The sequence below is a fragment of the Lates calcarifer genome, linkage group LG17, assembly GCF_001640805.2.
Source record: "Lates calcarifer isolate ASB-BC8 linkage group LG17, TLL_Latcal_v3, whole genome shotgun sequence".
NCBI lineage: Eukaryota > Metazoa > Chordata > Actinopteri > Centropomidae > Lates > Lates calcarifer.
Genome location: NC_066849.1, coordinates 8721594 through 8745239, shown reverse-complemented (window position 1 = coordinate 8745239; position 23646 = coordinate 8721594). Strand labels below are relative to the sequence as shown.

General features: G+C 38.5%; 1 protein-coding gene across 12 annotated transcripts in view; it reads right to left on the bottom strand.

The window, feature by feature from the left end:
• LOC108893016 (granzyme E) overlaps positions 1-23646 on the bottom strand; it is a 70494-nt gene that overhangs the window by 11363 nt on the left and 35485 nt on the right. For 2 of the 12 annotated variants that reach the window (XM_051077467.1, XM_051077472.1), the window contains 3 exons: positions 11725-11878; positions 7083-7215; positions 6609-6836 (listed from right to left, as the gene is read on the bottom strand). The exons of 5 other annotated variants lie outside the window; for them this stretch is intronic. In XM_051077467.1, coding sequence (XP_050933424.1) covers positions 6609-6836; positions 7083-7215; positions 11725-11878 — 515 coding nt within the window. Of the gene's footprint in view, positions 1-1772; positions 1967-2077; positions 2306-2551; positions 2685-5961; positions 6502-6608; positions 6837-7082; positions 7216-7464; positions 7610-7703; positions 7788-11724; positions 11879-23646 lie in introns of those variants that run through there. 5 more of the 12 variants (XM_051077480.1, XM_051077477.1, XM_051077478.1 and 2 more) reach the window with 5 other exon arrangements.

Below are 23646 nucleotides of genomic sequence, written 5' to 3'. Positions count from 1 at the left end.
AAACAGAAGATGAAGAAAGGTCTCTGTTTTTCCCCACCACCAGCTGGAGTTAATCCACTTCGTTGCTGAGTGACCGCACGTCAGAGAGAAATATTCCAGGTAACGGTGTGCGATTTCCATATTGGTGGAAATGCACAAGCGTAGTGGCGCGTTTCCCTCTCCTCCACCGTTTCACTGTGTGTGCAAAGGTGAGGGCACCTTTAACCAGAATGTCCAGTAATTCCACAGATGTAGTGATGAAAGTGGGTAATAAATCCACAGGGGTAGTGGCCCTGATGTCCATGAGCTCTCCTAGTGAAAGAGCAACCGGCACTTACACCCAACACTGAATTAACAAACAAAATAACAAAACAGCATGAACCAACAGACTGAGGCAGCCATCTGTGGCGCCATCTTGGAACATCGTCGACACTTTTGACTGTTATGAGCACACTATCTGGGTACTTACACTGCATTGCATTTCTCCATAGTTGTCATTGTGGACACACTTATGAACTCAAAACATCAAGTGTGAAAGCCAAAGTGCAAACTTAGACACAGCAAGACTGACATCTAAAACCAGTGGTTAAAGTTTGAGTTTGAGGCCTGCTTTCATTATAGCAACTACATCTTGACACACATACATGCATCCATTAACAATATATGCAGATATTTAATAATAGCATAGCATAGCATTTTCTTCCGCTTATCTGGCTAAGCAGGCCATTCCAGACATTCCAGAAGAGGTAATGAAAGAAGGTGACCTTATTTAATCATGCCTAAACAATCTCATTGGACATAAAATGTGTTTGTATAACTTGGTGCCCAACATTGGCTGTTCTGTTAGATGTTGCTAAAAACTGCAGATACATTCTCAGGTAGGCAACAGGCAGACTTGATCAGGTTTAGAGCTTATGAATTGGATAAGACATTCAGCTGTGACTTCAACAAGTAATCAGTGACCCTCTTTTTGTTGCATCAACACACTTTGTTCACAGGGAGGCAGTGTTGTCTTTTTTAGTGAGTCAATTGTTGTTCAAAAAAGTGTACAGAGGCACTGAGAGAACGTGATGAGAGAGCAACAGTTTATTGTTTAAAAAGATGGAACAAAACAAGTTCAGATGATCCTGTGTTCTCATCTGATCTAGTCTAAAAGAAAGTGTGTGTTATCCTGACACCACCTGTCTCTCCTGATACACACCTCTTGGTGTTGGCAGCAGACCTTGCTTCAGTTGTTTCTGTATAAGTATAAATTTCATGTGACACTAATACAGATGACAAACACCATTAATGACCAACAGCAGGATGATTCTGTCCTCACATTTTTCTCGGTACAAGTATACTGATAATACATTATGATGTATTTGTTTCATTGTAGCATCATATTACATTCATTGGGATTAAGCATGTTTACTGAGAGAACACTGTGAACTAGATTTACAGTATGTGTCATGATTGGTTTGTTTAAATTCATGCTTGAAAACTCACAAATGTCTAATTTCCTTACAATAGCCTAAAGTTTACTGACAGATAATGCACCCACTGCAGCAGCAGCAAGTAAAAAAAAATTTTTTTTTAAGATATCATCAAAGCAAAGCATCCATCCATTAGCTATACCGCTTATCCATTAAGGGTCAGGGGGGTGCTGGAGTCTATCCCAGCTGACATTGGGCAGGGAGGAGCTTGTACAGATCGCGCAAAGCATATTTTGATTAAAGTTGTGCAAAACAAGCAAACAAGCAATTTAGCGGTCTCTGTGATAACGGGATCAGAAGAGATATTAGCTAACTAACCTGAAATTCAAATGTTGTGATCTGATACATTAGAACTTTCCATTATGTCCAATAATCTGTTTAATCCAGTCCATTTTCTCAGGTATCTTAGTGTAGGAGTAGACATACAGGCCATCTGGGTTTGTTTTGTGTGAGGAAGACACCACCCCGTACGCCTTTCCATCTTCACAGACCAATGGACCACCAGAGTCTCCCTGGAAGTACATACACAATGTGTAGTGATTGTTTCAACAACAACATTGACCAAAATGTGTGTGTGTTTGTCCATGTCATTTTATATAATGTGATATCATAAATGTACATACCTCACCCGGTCCAGCCTCTCCCTCAGAGCAGTAAATCTTTTTCCCATGACACAGCTCATTGTCAGTGAGTGTTACATTGACTTCCATGAGCTTCGGAGACATATATTTTGAGTTTCTGTCATTTCTTCCCCAGCCGGAGACTGAACATGATTTTGGCAGAGAGCCATTACTTTGGTCCGCGAGAGCAATGGGTCTCACAGTGTTGCTGACATTTGCCTTAGAGCTCAACTGGAGGAACAGAGAGAGATGAAAAAACAAAAAACAAAACAAAACAAAATACATTAACATTGTTAACATCAACTCAGATTTCTCCACTGCTCACATTTGCCTGTTGTCTAACACATTTCTAGTTCACTTATTATTAAGTGATTTGCAGACATCCAGTATCTAGGCCTCCATTTTATTAACACATTCATGGGAGCATTTGTAAAAATACACACAAAAAATTGCTACTGACAACAAGGATTTTCTCACCTTAAGAAGCATTATGTCATTTATGAATTCAGTTTCATTGTAGTCTTTATGTGGAAATGTATCTTTCACAGATATACGCTGTATTCCATTACTGTCACGGTAATTGTGAACTCCTAGTAACGCTGTGTAGGACCTGAAATGACAAAAATAAATGTAAAAACTTTATCTGTTAGTAAACATATTAGTTTGTTGGTCAGAACATTGCATTTGGGAAATATAAAAATATTAAGAGTCTCAAATTTATGTCTCTTCTCATGCAGCAGTTATGAAGTATATTTGTCTCTGTGCATGAATCTAGGTTTTTATTCAGATAAGAAGTCTTATCAGGGGCCCATGAATTCCCAATACTTAAATTCAAATTGTGTTAAACTGACTTGGCTTGGCAGTGGGCCGCAGTCATCACAAAATCCTCATTCAGAAGGAAGCCATCACAGTGTTTTTTACCACCATCCTCTGTGTGCTGCTCCAACAACACCATGTATGGCCTGCTATGTGCCACAGCCTCATGGCCTCCATAGATTTGCCCTGTATGAACTGGGGGAAAATGTATAATATTTATGAATAGATAAATAAATGTAAAGGGAGATAAGAGAGAGTTTAGTTTTAGCACTAACACTGTGATTTAAAATCTTATAATATCCTTAAGTGCCATAAAACCTAAACTTACCTTGACCATTGAGAGTCAGTGCAAGTATCAGTACGACCAGCTCACAGTGGAAAAACATGGTGAGTTCACAGTCCAGCTGAGCTACTGAGGAACAGTGGTGCACATCACTGACAAGTTCAGTCTTTAAATGCTTCCTTGACTTAGAGAGAGAAGGAAGTGTTTGTGTAGCTTGCATATGCAAAAGATGTGGCTTTGAACCACATTCATAAGAAGGGATGTCTCTATCACTGCCAGAGGACATGAAACTGAACTACCAAAGAAGTGATAAAGTCATTACCATGGTGAAAGGAAAAGAAGATCAATTGTCAGACTTTTTATGATCCCACATTACATTAAAATAATATTTTGGTCAGTCTTGTTTTAGTCTTGTTTCTCTATCCACTAGGTGGCTGCAGTTGGAAACGCTGAAGTTAGATAGCTACTGTGTAATAGTGTATATGTGCTGACTCTGTCAGATCTCAGCATGATAACACTCCTAACAAAGTTGATGATTATGACATTTATGTTAAAGTGAGTTCATGGCAGGTGTTCAGGACCCAGTAAAAACTGCTATTTACAGCAATAATGCTCTTTACAGGAGGAAGAAATTCATATATCTGAAAAACTGACTGACACTGTTGCAAAGTCAGTAGCAACACTCACTATAACAAACAGTAATTATGATGATGCAACTGATTTACTGCAGAAGAGATTTGGAAAAACAGGACCTTGTTATAATTGCACATATGTCAAGGCTGTGGGACGTCATCCCTGTGATAAAAACATCTGAGGCTCTGAGACAGTTATATGACAAATGTCAGATTCAGAACAGGAGGTTAGAGTCACAGGGTACAATAAGAACACTTAAGATGATGTGTCCTGATATAAGTAAAAAGATAAATCTCTTGTTTCTGGCAGAACTCCACACCAACTATCCAGAGGCTCCAGTGTAGACCCACATTGATTCGTTTTTTATTTTTTGTAATTCTTTAATGCATCCCCTTTCTTTGGCCTACATATACCTTAAACCTTCTTGGCATTATCTAATTAAAGTCATCTCCATTTTAATTCAGCATAAATTAAATCTTTACATTTGGTTTTTAAAAAACAGTCTGACTTCAGGTTTTCTCTGGGTCTTGTGAATGTGGGGTATTGCTTCTTCACATGCATTTGAACTGCTCTTGCATCACTATCTTGTTTGTAATTAACAGGAAACACAGATAATATCATAAACCATTTCCTCTGTGTGAGATATGAAACAGCAGTATACCACCTATATACTTGGTTATCTATCGTTCTTTGAGGCCTTATTTCCAGTTATATATGTTCAGGAGACTAACAAAGACCACACTGTATAAACATGAGAATTAGCTTTTTAAAATGGCAGGTAGGGCAGAGATGAATTTGGATTGTAGAGCATCAGTGGATTGGGTGAAATGAGATTGAGTACAAAGAGATAAAAGCTGAATGGGGATCCAAAATGTCAGGAGGTTTGGTGGTGTAATGCTCAGCTTAAAAATGAATATGATATGATGAGTCAGGAGGTAATGGTGATTTGATATGATGCTGAGACTGTAGGAGGTTGGAGGGGGAAGCACTACTCTGAATTTGGAGCATAATGAAGAATATCAGCATTTAAGTGTTGATTTGATGAAGTGAGACAAATCAGGTGTCATTAAGTGGCAGAATAAGCTATGTGTTATACATTACTGCAAGCAAACTAGAAGGAGATAACGCACAGTTTACAGTCTGAGTCCATGTTCAGCTGTGCAAGTCTGTTTTCCCAGTGCTGCTTTACTGATGGCTTGAGTTTTTCTGAGTATTACCAGTAAAATGATTAAAGTGAAAATTCTTCTACATCACTAGTGTCATTGCAGTCTGAATAGTGTCACATCATGTTGGAGGATTTGAAAGTGGAGACTCAACTGGATACTCACATAAATCAGATATTTTTAACCTACAATACTTTTCCAAAAGAGTTTTCACTTTATCGAGTGGGTAATTATGTTTATAAATATGTGCATCCATTAACACTGTATTTAACAATGCAGTCAGTAATATGGTCATGTTAAAAATGGAAACCACCTGATGTGCTGCAGGATAAATCAGACGCTAAGTAAAATCAAAAGGCTTTTTCTTGTGATCTACATAAATAACCACTATTCAATGGTCACAAACAATTGGGCAAACAAGAGGATGCACATATTTAATTTAAGTGTGAAATGTCTCACTGTTTCCGTTGGAACCACATAATGTGTTTAATCATTTTATTTTGATAGAAAATTTAGCATCTTAGTACAGTTTATTATTAATTATGACATTTGACATAAATGGTCATGTAGAATACATTTAGCCTATGTTTGGAGTGGTAATAAAAGAAGGTGGCCTTATTCAATAATGTCTAAACAATCTCATTGGACATAAAACATGTTTATACAATTAGACAGTGACGACAGTGTTAGTGTCCAACCTGAACATTGGCTGTTCTTCAGTTACAGGTTCTGTTAAACAACAGGCACAGCAGATTTAGAGCTTATAAATGAGAAAAGACTTTCAGCTCTGATTTCAACAAGTGAACAGTGACCCTCTTCTTGTTGCATCAATTCACTTTGTTCACAGGGAGGCAGTGTTGTCTTTTTTAGTGAGTCAATTCATGTTCAAACACGTGTACAGAGGCACTGAGAGAACGTGGTGAGAGAGCAACAGTTTATTGATCCTGTGTTCTCATTTGATCCAGTCTAAAACAAAATACACAAAACAGTGATGCATTTAAAGTATTATGTTTTATTTAGGAGAATTGTAGGATATATGTATAGATATTACACCTGTTAAACAGCATTGAGTATACAGTTACAGTTTAGATTTTACACCACACTTAACATGTGTGTCACGTTTGGCTTGTTTAAATCCATCTTTGAAAATATACTTGGTTTAAATTTCTAATTTTCTAACAAGAACCTAAAGTTTATAACCACTGCAGCAGAAACCAAAACATTTTATTTCCTTAAATCGACCAAATCACGTTTTAATTTTTTACGTGAACTGTCCAAACAAAACATTGTATCACTTTGGTCTGTCAGTGTCACTGATTTAGGATCAGTTGTGATATTAACTCAATCATCAGCTCTAAAGTTCTCAAATATTAAGAATACAAACATTGGGTTCCATCATCCAGTTGATTTCTATACTCAGGTATCTTAGTGTAGGCATATATAGGTGGTCCACCTGATGCTGGATTGTAGGTGCAGGACACCACCCCGTACACCTTTCCATCCTCACAGACCAACGGACCACCAGAGTCTCCCTGGAAGTACATACACAATGTGCAGTGATTGTTTCAACAACAGTTATTTAATTATCATCGTTGACCAAAGTGTGTTTTTCCATATTATATTACATAAATGTACATACCACACCCGGTCCAGCCTCTCCCATGGAGCAGTACAATTTTTTTTCACGACACCACTGACTGTCAATGAGTGTTACACTGATTTCCCTGAGCTTCAAAGACAAATATTTTGAGTTCCTGTCATTTCTTCCCCAGCCAGAGACTGAACATGATTTTGGCAGAGAGCCATCACCTCGGCCTGTGAGAGCAATGGGTCTCACATTGTTGCTGAAATGTGCCTTAGAGCTCAACTGAAGGAACAGAGAGAGATCAAAAAAAAAAAAACAAAACAAAACAAAACAAAATACATTGTTAACATCAACTCAGATTTCTCCACTGCTCACATTTGCCTGTTGTCTAACACATTTCTAGTTCACTTATTATTAAGTGATTTGCAGACATCCAGTATTCTAGGCCTCCATTTTATTAATACATTCATTGGAGCATTTGTAAAAATACACACAAAAAATTGCTACTGACAACAAGGATTTTCTCACCTTAAGAAGCATTATGTCATTTATGAATTCAGTTGCATTGTAGTCTTTATGTGGAAACGTATCTTCCACAGATATACGCTGTATTCCATTACTGTCACGGACATTGTGAACTCCTAGTAACGCTGTGAAGGACCTGAAATGACAAAAATAAATGTAAAAACGTTATTTCGAAGTAAACATATTAGTTTGTTGGTCAGAGCATTGTATTCACACAATGAAAACATTATGAGACTTGAAATTATGTCATATATGTCACATCATAAAGGAGTCATGAAGTGTATTTGTCAGTCTAAGTGCATGAGTCTAGTTTTTTATTGAAACATGAAATCTTATCAGGGGCCATGAATTCCCAATAGATAAATGTAAAGTGTGTTAAACTGACTTGGCTTGGCAGGAGGCTGCAGTCATCACAAAATCCTCGTTCAGAAGGAAGCCACCACAGTGTTTTTTACCACCATCCAACTCCAACAGCACCATGTATGGCCTGCTGTGTGCCACAGCCTCATGTCCTCCATAAACTGCAGAAGCTAAATAAATAAAAATATATATACACAAGAAAAAATAACATGTTATAATACCCTGTGCACATGATGTACATGATGTCATAAAACCTAAACTTACCTTGACCATTGAGAGTCAGTGCCAGTATCAATACGACCAGTTCACAGTGGATAAACATGGTGAGTTCACAGTCCAGCTGAGCTACTGAGGAACAGTGGTACACATCACTGACAAGTTCAGTCTTTAAATGCTTCCTGGTATTAGAGAGAGTGTTTGCCTGATTACACATTTTGGCTTTGAACCACAGTCATAAGGAGGGGCCTCTATCACCTCCAGATTATGAGAAATGTTAGATTTTCATAAAATAAGTCTAAATTCTTTAGATAATATTTATTTAGTTTGTTTGGTTCAGATACACCACATGTAGCAATATATTCATACTTCTATGGTAACACACACAACTTTGAATATAATAACTCATCAAGATGCTGTTGAAGGGAAAAAGATCAATCAGCAGACTGCAGCATTTTTTACTTTTTCCTTAAACAAGAAGCCAGACAAACCCTTTTGCTCAGGAAGGTTCCTAACTGAGTGCTTCCTGTTGCACAATTCCTTTTTTATCATAATTTTAATGGCTCAACTTTTTCAACTTTTGTTTCAATGTTGTTATATTATTAGTGCACTGAGTTTGTCACTGTACATGTCTTCCACGTGTTATAAATAAAGTTGGCCTAAAAAAAAGCCTGGTGTAAATGCAGTCAGATTCTATAAATACTGTGGTTCTCTTTTCCTAATTCCTTATGAGCCTAACTGGAGCTTAACCATGTATTCATTATTGTAACTATGATGACAAAAATCCTGGTATGCCTGCTTCTGTATGGGTGCTTTTTCAGTATACGATCCTATGGGTTATACCAGGTCAGAGCACAGGGACTGATGACATTTATGCGATGGTGGAAGAAATAATCAGATCTTTTACTTAAACTAGTGCTTAAAGCAGCATTACCACAACTTTTTAAAAAATATATTTTTTATTTGAATTAAAAGTACATTACAAACCTTTCCTAAATATGTAGGCTACGTATGATCAGCATAAATGACCTAATTTACAATTCATGTGTATTCTATATCATTCATTATAGCATGGTAGGTTTTTAAAATTCCAATCTGCTGCAAAGTAACTACAGCTGTCAGATAAATGCAGAGGAATAAAACGTACAATGTTTCCCTATTAATATTATTAATAGTAATAATATTATCTCAGATTTGTACTTAATCACATTACAGTACTTAAATACTCTCATTTACTTAGTTATTTTATACCATTGCCTATATGGTCATTCAGGTTTGAAGGCTTTTTGCAAAGAAGTCAAACTAGACATCTGCAGCCATACTGTACACAGCTAAAAGAGGACAGGGTATTTTGTGAGAAAGCTGAGCACAAACCTTAGGGATTTCCAGACCACACAGTTCTGCAAGACAAAGATCGTGTCATGTACAACTTGTTAAGGGACACGTTATGTTTCTAGTTATGTGAAAAAAAAGAAAGCACAGCTGACTATTTGAGAAGATCCAGACACAGTAGTTTCCTCAGTTATCACCACACAGACAAGGAAAACCTGATCACTAATGGTGGCCCAGGTGATAAAGAGATTATTGAATGAAGGAATTCAGGGAAGTTTTGTACATGAGAATATAGTGAAGGCACTGAAAATAGAAAAGAAGGCCCCTCTCTCATGTGTACCTTAAGCCTTCCACTCATGGTATTATTTCACTGAAGTCTCCTACATTTTAATTGATTGTAAATTAAACTTTATATTTTGTAAACAGTCTCTGACCCCAGTTTACTCTGGGTCTAGTGTATGTGGTTATTGCTTGTTCACATGTGTTTGAACTGTTTGTGTACAGTTTATCTTGTTTGTAATTAAGACAAAGCACAGATAATATCATGAACCATTTCCTCAGTCTGAGCTGACAGCAGTATACCACCTATATATACTTGGTTATCTCTCATTCTTTGAGGTCTTATTTTCCATCACATATGTTAAGAAAACACAATGTTCCCATGCAACTGTCTTCACTAACAAAGACCACCGCATTTAAGTATGAACTTTAGCTTATTGGAATGGCAGGTACAACAGGGGTGAATGAAGAGAGAGAACCTGATGAAAATGTTGATGAAACTAAAAGTGTGTCATGACTTTTCCTGACTCTGTGACAAAGAGATGGTCCTGGTGAGAAGAATTATGGGTTAGTCAGGGGTTTATGTAATTTCTCAAGGGTTTGAAAAGCCTCAGATACAAATTTGGACTGAACAGAAATGTGATGTGAGAGATACCAAGCTGGTACGTAATACAGCCTGAGATTAAATATGAGAAAGTCAGCAGTGGGTAATGAAAGTGCATGAAACTCAGCTTGATGCTGCTGATGTAAACCTGAATGGTATATCTATTTATTTTACAATTTAAATAATTTAAGATGGCCATTTAACATTACTTTAATGTGGTGATGAATGGAAGGAGCAGTGAATTCTGTGAAATAATGTGCTGAATCTGATACTATTTGAATTTGTGGAACAAGAGAAGAGACAAGGAGAAAGCAAACTGTTTATTGTAACCTGGAATGTGGTTGTCTCTGATGACGAACTGCTGTTGGACTTTTTCTGTTTTACTCAACAATGATGTTATTTATTGCATGTTTAAGGATGACCCTTTCTGGTCAATCATGCCCTCGAAGAAGGACAGCAATGATGATGGTGTACAACTCATAAAGAGCAGATGAAGGAAAGAACGAGGAGAATTCAAGTGGCCTAAAAGGAAATGCACAAATCAGTGATATTTTTAATGTATAATATTTTATTTAAGAACATAGGATATATGTATAAAAGTGAACTTTTTAAACAAAAAATTGTAGAATCTGGTATCATCAAGGTAAAGCATATTTTTTAATCAAATCTATCTGAAGCAAGCAAGTCCAGACTTTGGTCTGACAGTCTCACTGATTTAAGAAAAGTTTCTGATGTGTTCTGATGAAAAACACAAACAATGAATTCCATAAACCAATCAGTGCAGTTACTAACGTATCTTAGTGTAGAAGTAGACATACGGGCCATCTGGGTTTGTTTTGTGTGAGGAAGACACCACCCCGTACGCCTTTCCATCTTCACAGACCAATGGACCACCAGAGTCTCCCTGGAAGTACATACACAATGTGCAGTGATTGCTTCAACAACAGTTATTTAATTATCATTGTTGACCAAAGTGTGGTTGTTCATGTTATGTTACATAAATGTACATACCTCACCCGGTCCAGCCTCTCCCTCAGAGCAGTAAATCTTTTTCCCACGACACAGCTCATTGTCAGTGAGTGTTACACTGACTTCCATGAGCTTCAAAGACAAATATTTTGAGTTTCTGTCATTTCTTCCCCAGCCAGAGACTGAACATGATTTTGGCAGAGAGCCATCACCTCGGTCTGCGAGAGCAATGGGTCTCACATTGTTGCTGAAATGTGCCTTAGAGCTCAACTGGAGGAACAGAGAGAGATGAAAAAACAAAACAAAACAAAATACATTGTTAACATCAACTCAAATTTCTCCACTGCTCACATTTGCCTGTTGTCTAACACATTTCTAGTTCACTTATTATTAAGTGATTTGCAGACATCCAGTATCTAGGCCTCCGTTTTATTAATACATTCATGGGAGCATTTGTAAAAATACACACAAAAAATTGCTACTGACAACAAGGATTTTCTCACCTTAAGAATCATTATGTCATTTATTAATTCAGTTGCATTGTAGTCTTTATGTGGAAACGTATCTTTCACATATATACGCTGTATTCCATTACTGTTACGGTAATTGTGAACTCCTAGTAACGCTGTGAAGGACCTGAAATGACAAAAATAAATGTAAAAACGTTATTTCGAAGTAAACATATTAGTTTGTTGGTCAGAGCATTGTATTCACACAATGAAAACATTATGAGACTTGAAATTATGTCATATATGTCACATCATAAAGGAGTCATGAAGTGTATTTGTCAGTCTAAGTGCATGAGTCTAGTTTTTTATTGAAACATTAAATCTTATCAGGGGCCATGAATTCCCAATAGATAAATGTAAAGTGTGTTAAACTGACTTGGCTTGGCAGGAGGCTGCAGTCATCACAAAATCCTCATTCAGAAGGAAGCCACCACAGTAAGATGTTTGACCATTCTGCATGTGCCGCTCCAACAGCACCATGTATGGCCTGCTATGTGGTACAGCCTCGTGTCCTCCGTAAACTGCAGAAGCTAAATAAATAAAAATATATATACACAAGAAAAAATAACATGTTATAATACCCTGTGCACATGATGTACATGATGTCATAAAACCTAAACTTACCTTGACCATCAAGAGTCAGTGCAAGTATCAGTACGACCAGTTCACAGTGGAAAAACATGGTGAGTTCACAGTCCAGCTGAGCTACTGAGGAACAGTGGTACACATCACTGACAAGTTCAGTCTTTAAATGCTTCCTTGTATTAGAGAGTGAAGGAAGTGTTTGCCTGATTACACATTTTGGCTTTGAACCACAGTCATAAGGAGGGGCCTCTATCACCTCCACATTATGAGAAATGTTAGATTTTCATAAAATAATTCGAAATTCTTTAGATAATATTTATTTAGCTTTTTTAGTTCACATACACCACATGTAGCAATATATTGATACCTCTGTAGAAACACTTAAAGTAGTAATACCACAATTTAAACCTTTTTTTTTTTTTTACTTTTTTTATTTCAAATAAAAGTACATTACAAACCTTTCTTAAGTTGAACTATGTAGGCTAAGTATGATCAGCATAACTGACCTAATTTACATTTCATGTGTATTTTATATCATTCATTATAGTATGGTAGGTTTTAAAAATCCCAATCTGCTGTAAAATAACTACAGCTGTCAGATAAATGCAGAGGAATAACAAGTACAATGTTTCCCTATTAATACCATTAATAATAATATCTCAGATTTGTACTTAATCACATTACAGTACTTAAATACTCTCATTTACTTAGTTGTTTTATACCATTGCCTATATGGTCATTCAGGTTTGAAGGCTTTTTGCAAAGAAGTCAAACTAGACATCTACAGCCATACTGTACACAGCTAAAAGACGACACAGCATTTTCTGTTTTGTGAGAAAGCTGAGCACAAACCTTAGGGATTTCCAGACCACACAATTCTGCAAGACAAAGATCATGTCATGTACAGCTTGTTGGGGGACACATTATGTTTCTAGTTATGAGAAGAAAAAGAAGAACCATTATGTTGTTTTTTAAGTCACTTGCACTGTAGTCTTTATGTGGAAATTTATCTTCCACAGATATACACTGTATTACATTAAGCTTTCTGGCATCATGAAGTCCAAGTAAGACTGTGTAGGACCTGAAATGACTAAACACAAACAAAAAACTGGTGAGTTTTTTTTTTTTCTCTTCTTTTGATCAGAGCATTATATTGACAAAATAGAAATATTAATAATATAAAGTGTGTTAAACTGACTTTGCTTGACAGGAGGCTGCAGTCATCACAAAATCCTCATTCAGAAGGAAGCCACCACAGTAAGATGTTTGACCATTCTGCATGTGCCGCTCCAACAGCACCATGTATGGCCTGTGTGGTATATTAGATGGTGATGTTGATGTGAAGATGATGAAGAGAAGATCTCCGCTGACACTGACTTACTTGTATATAGAAGTTTATTACAAAGTAGTTCAGCATCGGACAAGCACTGCAGTAGCCTGTGAGAGAATCCGAGCCAATATGGATCTCTCTGCCTAACAGCTCTAAACACCAGTATATATATATTGGCTGTTTACATGGTTCATAAGAAACATCTGGACCTTATTCAATGTCTTCACTTTCAAAAGGACCCTCACCTTTAACCCCTACTAGTCTAGGTGTCACATTCTTGACTCTTATCCTAAACATGAACCCCAAAGGTTAACTTAAACATAGGAAACTCTTAAAAAGTGAAAACATCTGTAAACCCTCAGACATTCCAAAAAGGGTAAAAACATACATAAAACATCCTGTATACCACACCTGCTATGTGGTACAGCCTCATGGCCTCCATACACTGCGAAAACTAGATAAAGGAAAATCTACATACATAAGAAAAAATAATATGCTATAATACCCTGTGTGAACATGATTTACATGATGTCATAAAACCTAAACTTATAATATTTATTTAGTTTGTCTAGTTTACATACACCACATGTAGCATTATTGGACTGGTGATCTGTCCAGGGTGTACCCCACCTCTCACCCGATGTCAGCTGGGATAGGCTCCAGCCCCCTTAACAGATCAGCGGTTTAGATAATTAATTAATTAATTAATCAATGAACATGTAGCATTACATTGATGCCTCTATGGTAACACACAAAATCTTGAATATCTCTCTTGGTATTTTGTGCTCAATGCAGTGGTTTTCTGAGGTCACACAGCTGCAAAGAAAACATTATTCCTGAAATCATCAAGTCATTGGATAAAAATAAAACTTGAAATATGAAAACTGAATTACCAAAGAAATGAGAAAGTCATCAGGATGCTGTTGAAAGGAAAAGAAGATCAATCAGCAGACTGCTGCATTTTTTTTACTGTCTTTTTCTTAAACAAGAAGCCAAACTGAAATCATTTTTGCATTCACCAATAAATTCTGCATTTTTCAACAGGCTGCAGTTGGTCAGAAACATTTCTATAGAACCAGATAGCTTCTGCAAAAAATACAGTATGGGCCGACTCTGTCAGCTCTCAGTATGAAAGTATGTATCACCAAAGTCAATGCATGAGACATTTATGGCAGGTGTTATACAATAATGATGCTCTTTACAAGAGAAAGAAATTCACATATCTGATAATTTGACTGACACCACTGCAAAGTCAGTGGCAGCACTCACTATGACAGACAGCAGTTATGATGCTACAATTCGTTTACTTCAGAACAGATCTGAAAGAGAGTCCCTGAGTATAAATGCTCATATTTTGGACATCAACCCTGTTTAAAAAACATCTCTCAAGGCTCTGTGACAGTTACATTATGTGATGAATGTGAAATACAGTCACTGGATGTAGCACAGACATTTAGTGAAAACTATTATATACAATACTTCTTCAGATGATTCCAGAGAAAATGTCTCCTTACTACAAACAACCACCATAATTTTGACACAGGAGATTGCTGTTTGTTCAAAAACAGCAGTCATCTTTCTTGGTTTTAACCATAATCATTCCAAAATCATAATCATAACCTTTATTATTAAAACCATGACAACAAGGGTCCTCTAACCTTAGGAGAGTGCTTCTTGTCTGCTTCTGGGTCTAAAAGAAAACCTAGCCCTTACAAATCACAGCTTTTCCTGTATTATCAGCATAACTGCTCTAATTTACAATTAATTTTATTCTATATCATGTATTATAACATGGTAGGTTTTTAAAGTCCCAATCTGCTGTAAAGTAACTACAACTGTCAGCATGAGCATAGAATCAAAATACTGAAGTAAAGTACAAGTCCCTTGAAATTGTACTTAAGTACAGTACTTAGGTAAATTTACTTTACACCATTGCCAATGTGGTCGTTCAGTTTTGAAGGCTTGTTGCAAATTAAAGAGGTAAAACTAGACATCTGCCAACACACTAACAGAGGACACAATACTTGTGAGAAAGCTGAACACAAACCTTAGGGATTTCCAGACCACACAGTTCTGCAAGACAAAGATTGTGTCATGTACAGCTTGTTGGGGGACACATTATGTTTCTAGTTATGTGAAAAAAAAAGAAAGCACAGCTGACTATTTGAGAAGATCCAGACACAGTAGTTTCTTCAGTTATCACCACACAGACAAGGAAAACCTGATCACGAATGGTGGCCCAGGTGATAAAGAGATGATTAAATGGAGGAATTAATCCTTCAATTCGTGGTATTATGTATTTGAAGATTATTGCTTGTTCACATGTGTTTGAACTGCTCTTGTACAGTTTACCTTGTTTGTGATTAAGACAAAGCACAGATAATATCATGAACCATTTCCTCAGTCTGAGCTGACAGCAGTATACCACCTATATATACTTGGTTATCTCTCATTCTTTGAGGTCTTATTTTCCATCACATATGTTAAGAAAACACAATGTTCCCATGCAACTGTCTTCACTAACAAAGACTGTAATTTCTCAAGGGTTTGAAAAGCCTCAGATACAAATTTGGACTGAACAGAAATGTGGTGTGAGAGATACCAAGCTGGTACGTAATACAGCCTGAGATTAAATATGAGAAAGTCAGCAGTGGGTAATGAAAGTGCATGAAACTCAGCTTGATGCTGCTGATGTAAACCTGAATGGTATATCTATTTATTTTACAATTTAATTAATTAGTGTTTGACAGTGCCAGACGCAGCTCCATTGCCTCCACCTCAGCTGCCACTCACCTGTTTGCCTCCTGTTGTCCCCTGCTGCAGTCTCTGCCATCTTCCCTGCTCCATGAGCCTAACTGGAGCTTAACCATGTATTCATTATTGTAACTATGATGACAAAAATCCTGGTATGCCTGCTTCTGTATGGGTGCTTTTTCAGTATACGATCCTATGGGTTATACCAGGTCAGAGCACAGGGACTGATGACATTTATGCGATGGTGGAAGAAATAATCAGATCTTTTACTTAAACTAGTGCTTAAAGCAGCATTACCACAACTTTAAAAAAAAAAAAAAAATTTATTTGAATTAAAAGTACATTACAAACACAAAACCATAAATGACCTAATTTACAATTCATGTGTATTCTATATCATTCATTATAGCATGGTAGGTTTTAAAAATTCCAATCTGCTGCAAAGTAACTACAGCTGTCAGATAAATGCAGAGGAATAAAAAGTACAATGTTTCCCTATTAATACCATTAATAATACTATCTCAGATTTGTACCTAATCACATTACAGTACTTAAATACTCTCATTTACTTAGTTATTTTATACCATTGCCTATATGGTCATTCAGGTTTGAAGGCTTTTTGCAAATTAAAGAAGTCGAACTAGACATCTGCAGCCATACTGTACACAGCTAAAAGAGGACATAGCATTTTCTGTTTTGTGAGAAAGCTGAGCACAAACCTTAGGGATTTCCAGACCACACAATTCTGCAAGACAAGGACCGTGTCATGTACAACTTGTTAAGGGACACGTTATGTTTCTAGTTATGTGAAAAAAAAGAAAGCACAGCTGACTATTTGAGAAGATCCAGACACAGTAGTTTCCTCAGTTATCCCCACACAGACAAGGAAAACCTGATCACTAATGGTGGCCCAGGTGATAAAGAGATTATTAAATGGAGGAATTCAGGGAAGTTTTGTACATGAGAATATAGTGAAGGCACTGAAAATAGAAAAGAAGGCCCCTCTCTCATGTGTACCTTAAGCCTTCAATTCATGGTATTATTTCACTGAAGTCTCCTACATTTTAACTGATTGTAAATTAAACTTTATATTTTGTAAAACAGTCTCTGACCCCAGTTTACTCTGGGTCTAGTGTATGTGGTTATTGCTTGTTCACATGTGTTTGAACTGTTTGTGTACAGTTTATCTTGTTTGTAATTAAGACAAAGCACAGATAATATCATGAACCATTTCCTCAGTCTGAGCTGACAGCAGTATACCACCTATATATACTTGGTTATCTCTCATTCTTTGAGGTCTTATTTTCCATCACATATGTTAAGAAAACACAATGTTCCCATGCAACTGTCTTCACTAACAAAGACCACAGCATTTAAGTATGAACTTTAGCTTATTGGAATGGCAGGTACAACAGGGGTGAATGAAGAGAGAGAAATCATTTTAAATCATTTAAATCATTTTAGTAAATATGGCTTTAAATAAATAGCTTCATCATTGCCCTTCCTCATTTTTCATTCATATTCTTCTTGCAGTATAGTATTACTTCCATAACATTATTTAAATTTATTATTTATCTTATTATCATTTATTATTTAAATTTAGCCTATGTTTGGACTGGTAACAGAAGAAGGTGGCCTTATTTAATAATTCCTAAACAATCTCATTGGACATAAAACATTTTTGTACAATGAGAAAGTGCCAAAGTTATTGGCTGTTCTGTCAGATGTTGCTAAAAACTCTAGTTACAGGTTCTGTTAAAAAACAGGTGGGCTTGATCAGGTTTAGAACTTATAAATGATCAGAGCATTATATATTATATATACAAATGGCCTGCTATGTGGTACAGCCTCATTGCCTCCATACACTGCGGAAACTAGATAAAGGAAAATCTATATACATAAGAAAAAATAATATGCTATAATACCGTGTGTGAACATGTCATAAAACTTAAACATATAATATTTATTTAGTTTGTCTAGTTTACATACACCACATGTAGCATTATTGTCATAAAACTTAAACATATAATATTTATTTAGTTTGTCTAGTTTACATACACCACATGTAGCATTATTGGACTGGTGATCTGTCCAGGGTGTACCCCACCTCTCACCCGATGTGAGCTGGGATAGGCTCCAGCCCCCTTAACAGATCAGTGGTATAGATAATGAATTAATTAATTAATCAATGAACATGTAGCATTACATTGATGCCTCTATGGTACCACACACAATCTTGAATATCTCTAAACTGAAATACTCAATCATCCCTGCTGCAACCCCCCTCATCTGCTCCCCCAGTTCACTACCCCACCCCCACCTCCACACCCCTGCCAACAGTGTTCAGCTCACAGCTACCCCCCACTGCTTCTCCTGCCAAACACCCTCCCTGCTCCAATCTGTTCCTCACATCAACCCAGGTGAAACATGAGCTCAGGACGATCAAGGTGAGAAAGGCCACAGGTCCAGACGGTATCAGCTCCAGGCCCCTCAAGATTGTAGAGCACCTCTTCAACATGAGCATGAAGTTAGGGAGAGTGCTGCAACTGTGGAAGACATCCTACATAGTTCTGGTGCCGAAGACACCGCACCCCAAGGACTTCAAAAGCTACAGGCCGGTGGCACTGACATCCCACCTGATGAAGACCCTGGAGCGGCTGATTCTCGTCCATCTCCGGCCCCTGGTGAGACAGTCAATGGACCCACTGTAATTTGCCTACCAGCCTGGCATTGGGGTGGATGATGCAGTCAGCTACCTTCTTCACAGAGCTCTCTTTCACCTGGGTAAACCTGGGAGCACTGTGAGAATCATGTTGGGCTGAGGTAGAGGAACTGTCCCTCTGGTGCTCAGCTAACAACCTGACACTGAACGTCCAGAAAACTTAAGAACTCATCATGGACTTCAGAAAGGACAGACAAGACCACACACCCCTCCTCATAAATGGAGAACGTGTGGAAACTGTGACCACCTTCAGGTTCCTGGGCACCCACATCTCAGCCAATCTCTCCTGGGCCCACAACACCAAGGCCCTAGTGAAGAAGGCTCAGCAGCAGCTGCACTTCCTGCGTGTCCTCAGGAAAAGCAATCTGGACAAGAAGCTGCTGCTGGCCTTCTACCACTCCTCTGTGGAGAGTGTATTAACATACTGTCTGAGTGTGTGGTACACAGGCTCCACAGCCAAGGACAGGAAAGCTGCACAGAGGGTCATCAACACCGCCCAGAAAATCATCGGCTGCCCTCTGCCCTCCCTGGATGACTCAGGAAAACCAGGGCCATCACAGGAGACCCCTCACACCCCGCCCACCACCTGTTTGACCTGTTGCCCTCTGGATGGCGCTTCAGGTAAATCAAGTCCCACACCACCATACTCACCAACAGCTTCTTCCCCTGGGCCATTCGGATCGTAAACAAACACTGACAATACCCCACCATACCCCCCACCTGCTCCCCTCACCCCACCACCACACCTCACACACACACACGCACACACAGAGCCAAGGACACTATCCATCACCTGCACCTTGTCCTAGACTCTTTGCACAATCATGTGCTTATGTATGTGTGTGTATGTAAATTCTATTTAAAGTAGACATTATAAATTTTTGCAAAATCATGTATTTTTTTGTATCTCTTGTATTATATTGTGTACTTGTTGTATATTGTGTACATTTTCATATTTCTTATTGTATTTAAATCTCTTCTATAGTGCACTGTTTGTCTTCGTGGAGCACCCACAATTTTGTTGTACTTAACTGTACAATAAAGCCTATTCTATTCTATTCTATGTTCTTTGATTTTTCCAGTGCTTTCAACAACATACAGCCCGTATTCCTGAGGGACAAGGTGGAACTCATGGGGGTGGACCAGCATCTCACATTTTGGATTCTGAATGACCTCACCAACCCACAGTATGTGAGGACATAGGACTGCGTGTCTGACATGGTGGTCTGCAGCACGGGGGCTCTGCAGGGAACGATCCTTTTCACCTCTACACTGCAGACTTCCATTACAACTCACCTCACTGCCACCTGCAAAAGTTCTCTGATGACTCTGCAGTCGTCGGCCCCGTCACAAATGAGGATGACAGGGAGCACAGAGAACTGATGCAGGACTTTGTGGACTGGTGCCTGCAGAGCTGCCTCCAGATCAATGCAGGGAAGACCAAGAACTGGTGGTGGATTTCCTCAGGAGCGGACACTCCCACCAACACCAGTGAACATCCAGGGAAGAGACATAGAGATGGTGACATCTTATAAGTACCTGGGTGTTCAGCTGAACAATAGACTGGACTGGACAGACAACACCACTGCACTTTATAAGAAGGCTCAGAGCAGACTCTACCTGCTGAGGAGACTCAGGTCCTTTGGAGTGCAGGGGGCACTGGACAGGCTGATCGAGAAGGCCAGGGCTGTCTCTGGGGTGCCCCCTAGACCCAATGGAGGATGATATCTTATGGACAGTGAGTTCCACCCCATGCAGGAGACTCTGACAGCACTGAGCAGCTCCTTCAGCAATAGGCTGCTTCACCCAAAGTGTGTGAAGGAGAGGTATCGCAGGTCCTTCCTTCCTGCCTCTGTCAGAGTCTACAACCAGCACTGCTCCTAGTAGACCACATACTCACAGGGACCAATTCCATTTTCAAAATGTGCAATATCTGTATTTAGTTCATTTTCTGTCTCTGTGTATAAGGTCCTGTGTATATTGCTCCTGTGTTCATATTTTTATTACATTGTCCTGTTTATACTGTTCTTATGTTCATATTTTTATAATATTATCTTGCTTATATCTTGTCTTTTACTCGTATCTATGCCTTTTTTTCCTATCTTTCCGATCTCTGATGCTGCTGAAACAATGTAAATTTCCCTGTTGTGGGACCAATAAAGGATTATCTCATCTTATCTTATTCCTTCAACCTGTCTCTGTCCCTACTCCTAAACGCCTCCTCCTCCAGCATTAGCTGTCTGATTTTGGCTGTGAACCAGGGTTTGTCATTGTTGTAACTCACCCTGGTGAGTCCTCACAGAGGTCCTCACAGAGGCTGATGTATGATGTCACAGCCTCTGTATACTCATCCAGACTGTTGGTGGCAGTCCTGAATACATCCCAGTCTGTGCAGTCCAAGCAAGCCTGGAGATCCTCCACTGCTCCACTGGTCCACTTCTTTAATGTCCTCACCAAAGTTTTTGAGAGCTTTAATGTCTGCCTGTATGCAGGAACCAGGTGGACCATGTGGTCAGAGTGGCCCAGCGCAGCATGGGGTACAGCGTGATAAGCATTGCTTACTGTGATGTAATAGTTATCCAGAATGTTCTCCTCTCTGGTCAGGCATTTAATAAACTGTCTATAACTGGGGAGTTCGTGGGTGAGGTTGCCTTTGTTAAAGTCACCAAGGACAATAACTAAGGAGTCTGGGTTTGTCCACTCCACACTCAAAATCTGGTCGGCAAGCGTGTGCTGCGCCTCCTGCACATTGGCCTGTGGTGGGATGTAAACACCGACCAGTATGAATGAAGCAAACTCACGGGGGGAGTAGAAGGGTTTACAGTTCTACAAAAGTCCAGATCAGTAGAACAGTGTTGTTAAATCACTGTCACATCAGTACACAAGCCACTGTTAGTGTAAAAACAAATTCCTCCACCTTTCGTCTTGCCTGAAAGGTCTACATCACGATCCGCTCTGAAGAGTTGAAAGTCTCATTTCCAGTGGCCACTCGTGGTACTGCAACGAAAAATCCCCATAGGGCCCAAAAAGCATTTTCTCCATAGGCCACCATTGTAAAAGAGACGTCCGTAAAACTGTTGACAGGACACATCCAGCTATAAACATAGTCAACTGCGACTATTTCGATTCTATATTTTAAAGCCATGGACTTTTAATCTTTATAAAACTTTTCTAAAGCCCAGAAAAGTCATATTTCTCTGAGCGACGTCACAGCTGTGTGCGGGCACTCTACACGCGTTCATGTTGTGTCTCAGGAACGAGGATCCTTGCCAGTTTACAGCTAACGCTGTGTGATGTGTAACATTAAAGGTAAAACTGAATAAATGACTGACTCAAAGCCAAGCCGCCATTTTCACATAGTGTGATATTTGGATTTTATGTTGTGTGTGTTAGTGTTGCATTTATCAGTTGCTCGTCAGCCTTTGTTTTTGAACGTAATTTTAAAAAATCAATATATTAGCCTCATAAGGATGACTGGTGAGACACCGTAGATGATTTTTCTTCGCTCCTATCGTACTTTTTTTTTCAGGGTATTTTAAATTTATAAGTTAATTACCATATTTGTGATAGTGGATGTGATCCGTGTGTGCAGGGAGTGTCTTATCTTTTCATATACAGCCTATGGTCTCATCCACTGATGACTGAAGTTCATTAAACCTGTTGTCCATTCGGAACAACCGCATTTATTTATTTATTCAAGGCTTAAACTGTCTCAGTGTGGTAAATCCTCCTCATGGGGAAGATCATAGCTGGTCACGGCGATGAAGCAGAACCCTTAAACCTGCTATCGGGGGAAGTGTAACTAACTACAGTTTACATATATGTTACAGCAGCATGCTCATTAGCTCAGTTATTACACATTATATGTGGCTCATGTCCAGTTTGTTCACAAATTAAAGAGCTTCACCCTCAGATATTTGCACTTATTTTTATTTTTACCATATTAAAACCAATTATTAATACGAGCAATTTAATATGTGTCTTAAAATAAACAACTACATGAATAATATTTAATTTAATTTATTTATCCTGAATGAAGTTGTGGAGAACAGTGAAAGAGAAGTGTAAGTAATAACACAGGAAATAAACTATTAAATAGCACTGCACATCTGAATATGCCTTATAATATAAAAAGTTAAAAAATATTTGTAAAATCTTATTAATAACTTTACCAGCCAGGTTGTAGCTGTATAATGTATGTATAATTTAAATTACTGCTCAACAAGAATTAATCACAATATTAACAATTTCAGCATTTAATGCTATCTTACTTTATGGATCATTATCTTCACTGTTGGTTGCTGTTGTCATATGCACAAAACATCCATGGTTTAAAGTCAGACTAGCCCTGTTTAAGTTTTATTATACATCCATGAAGTCCGCTAGCATAGCACTCACGAACAAGCCGCGCTGAGGCCAGGAAGCGGTTTGGGTTCCTGTAACCCAGAGGCATGATGGGTAACAGTACCACGCATGTTCAGTGGGCCCCATAATGCAGAAGTAAACCAAGCCAGAAGCCAGAAACATATTTTAGCGTATGTGCCAGGCGGGCAACTCTGATAGGACTGAGTGGCTGCCATTTTCGATCCGGTATCCAGCTCTCATAATACATCCATGGTCCACACAGCCAAATTTCAGTAAAGCACAAAACGGAAGATGAAGAAAGGTGTCTGTTTTTCCCCACCAGCAGCTGGAGTTAATCCACTTCGTTGCTGAGTGACCACACGTTAGAGGGAAATATTCCAGGTAATGGTGTGCGATTTCCATATTGGTGGAAATGCACAAGCGTAGCGGCGCGTTTCCCTCTCCTCCACCGTTTCACTGTGTGTGCAAAGGTGAGGGCACCTTTAACCAGAATGTCCAGTAATTCCCCAGATGTAGTGATGAAAGTGGGTAATAAATCCACA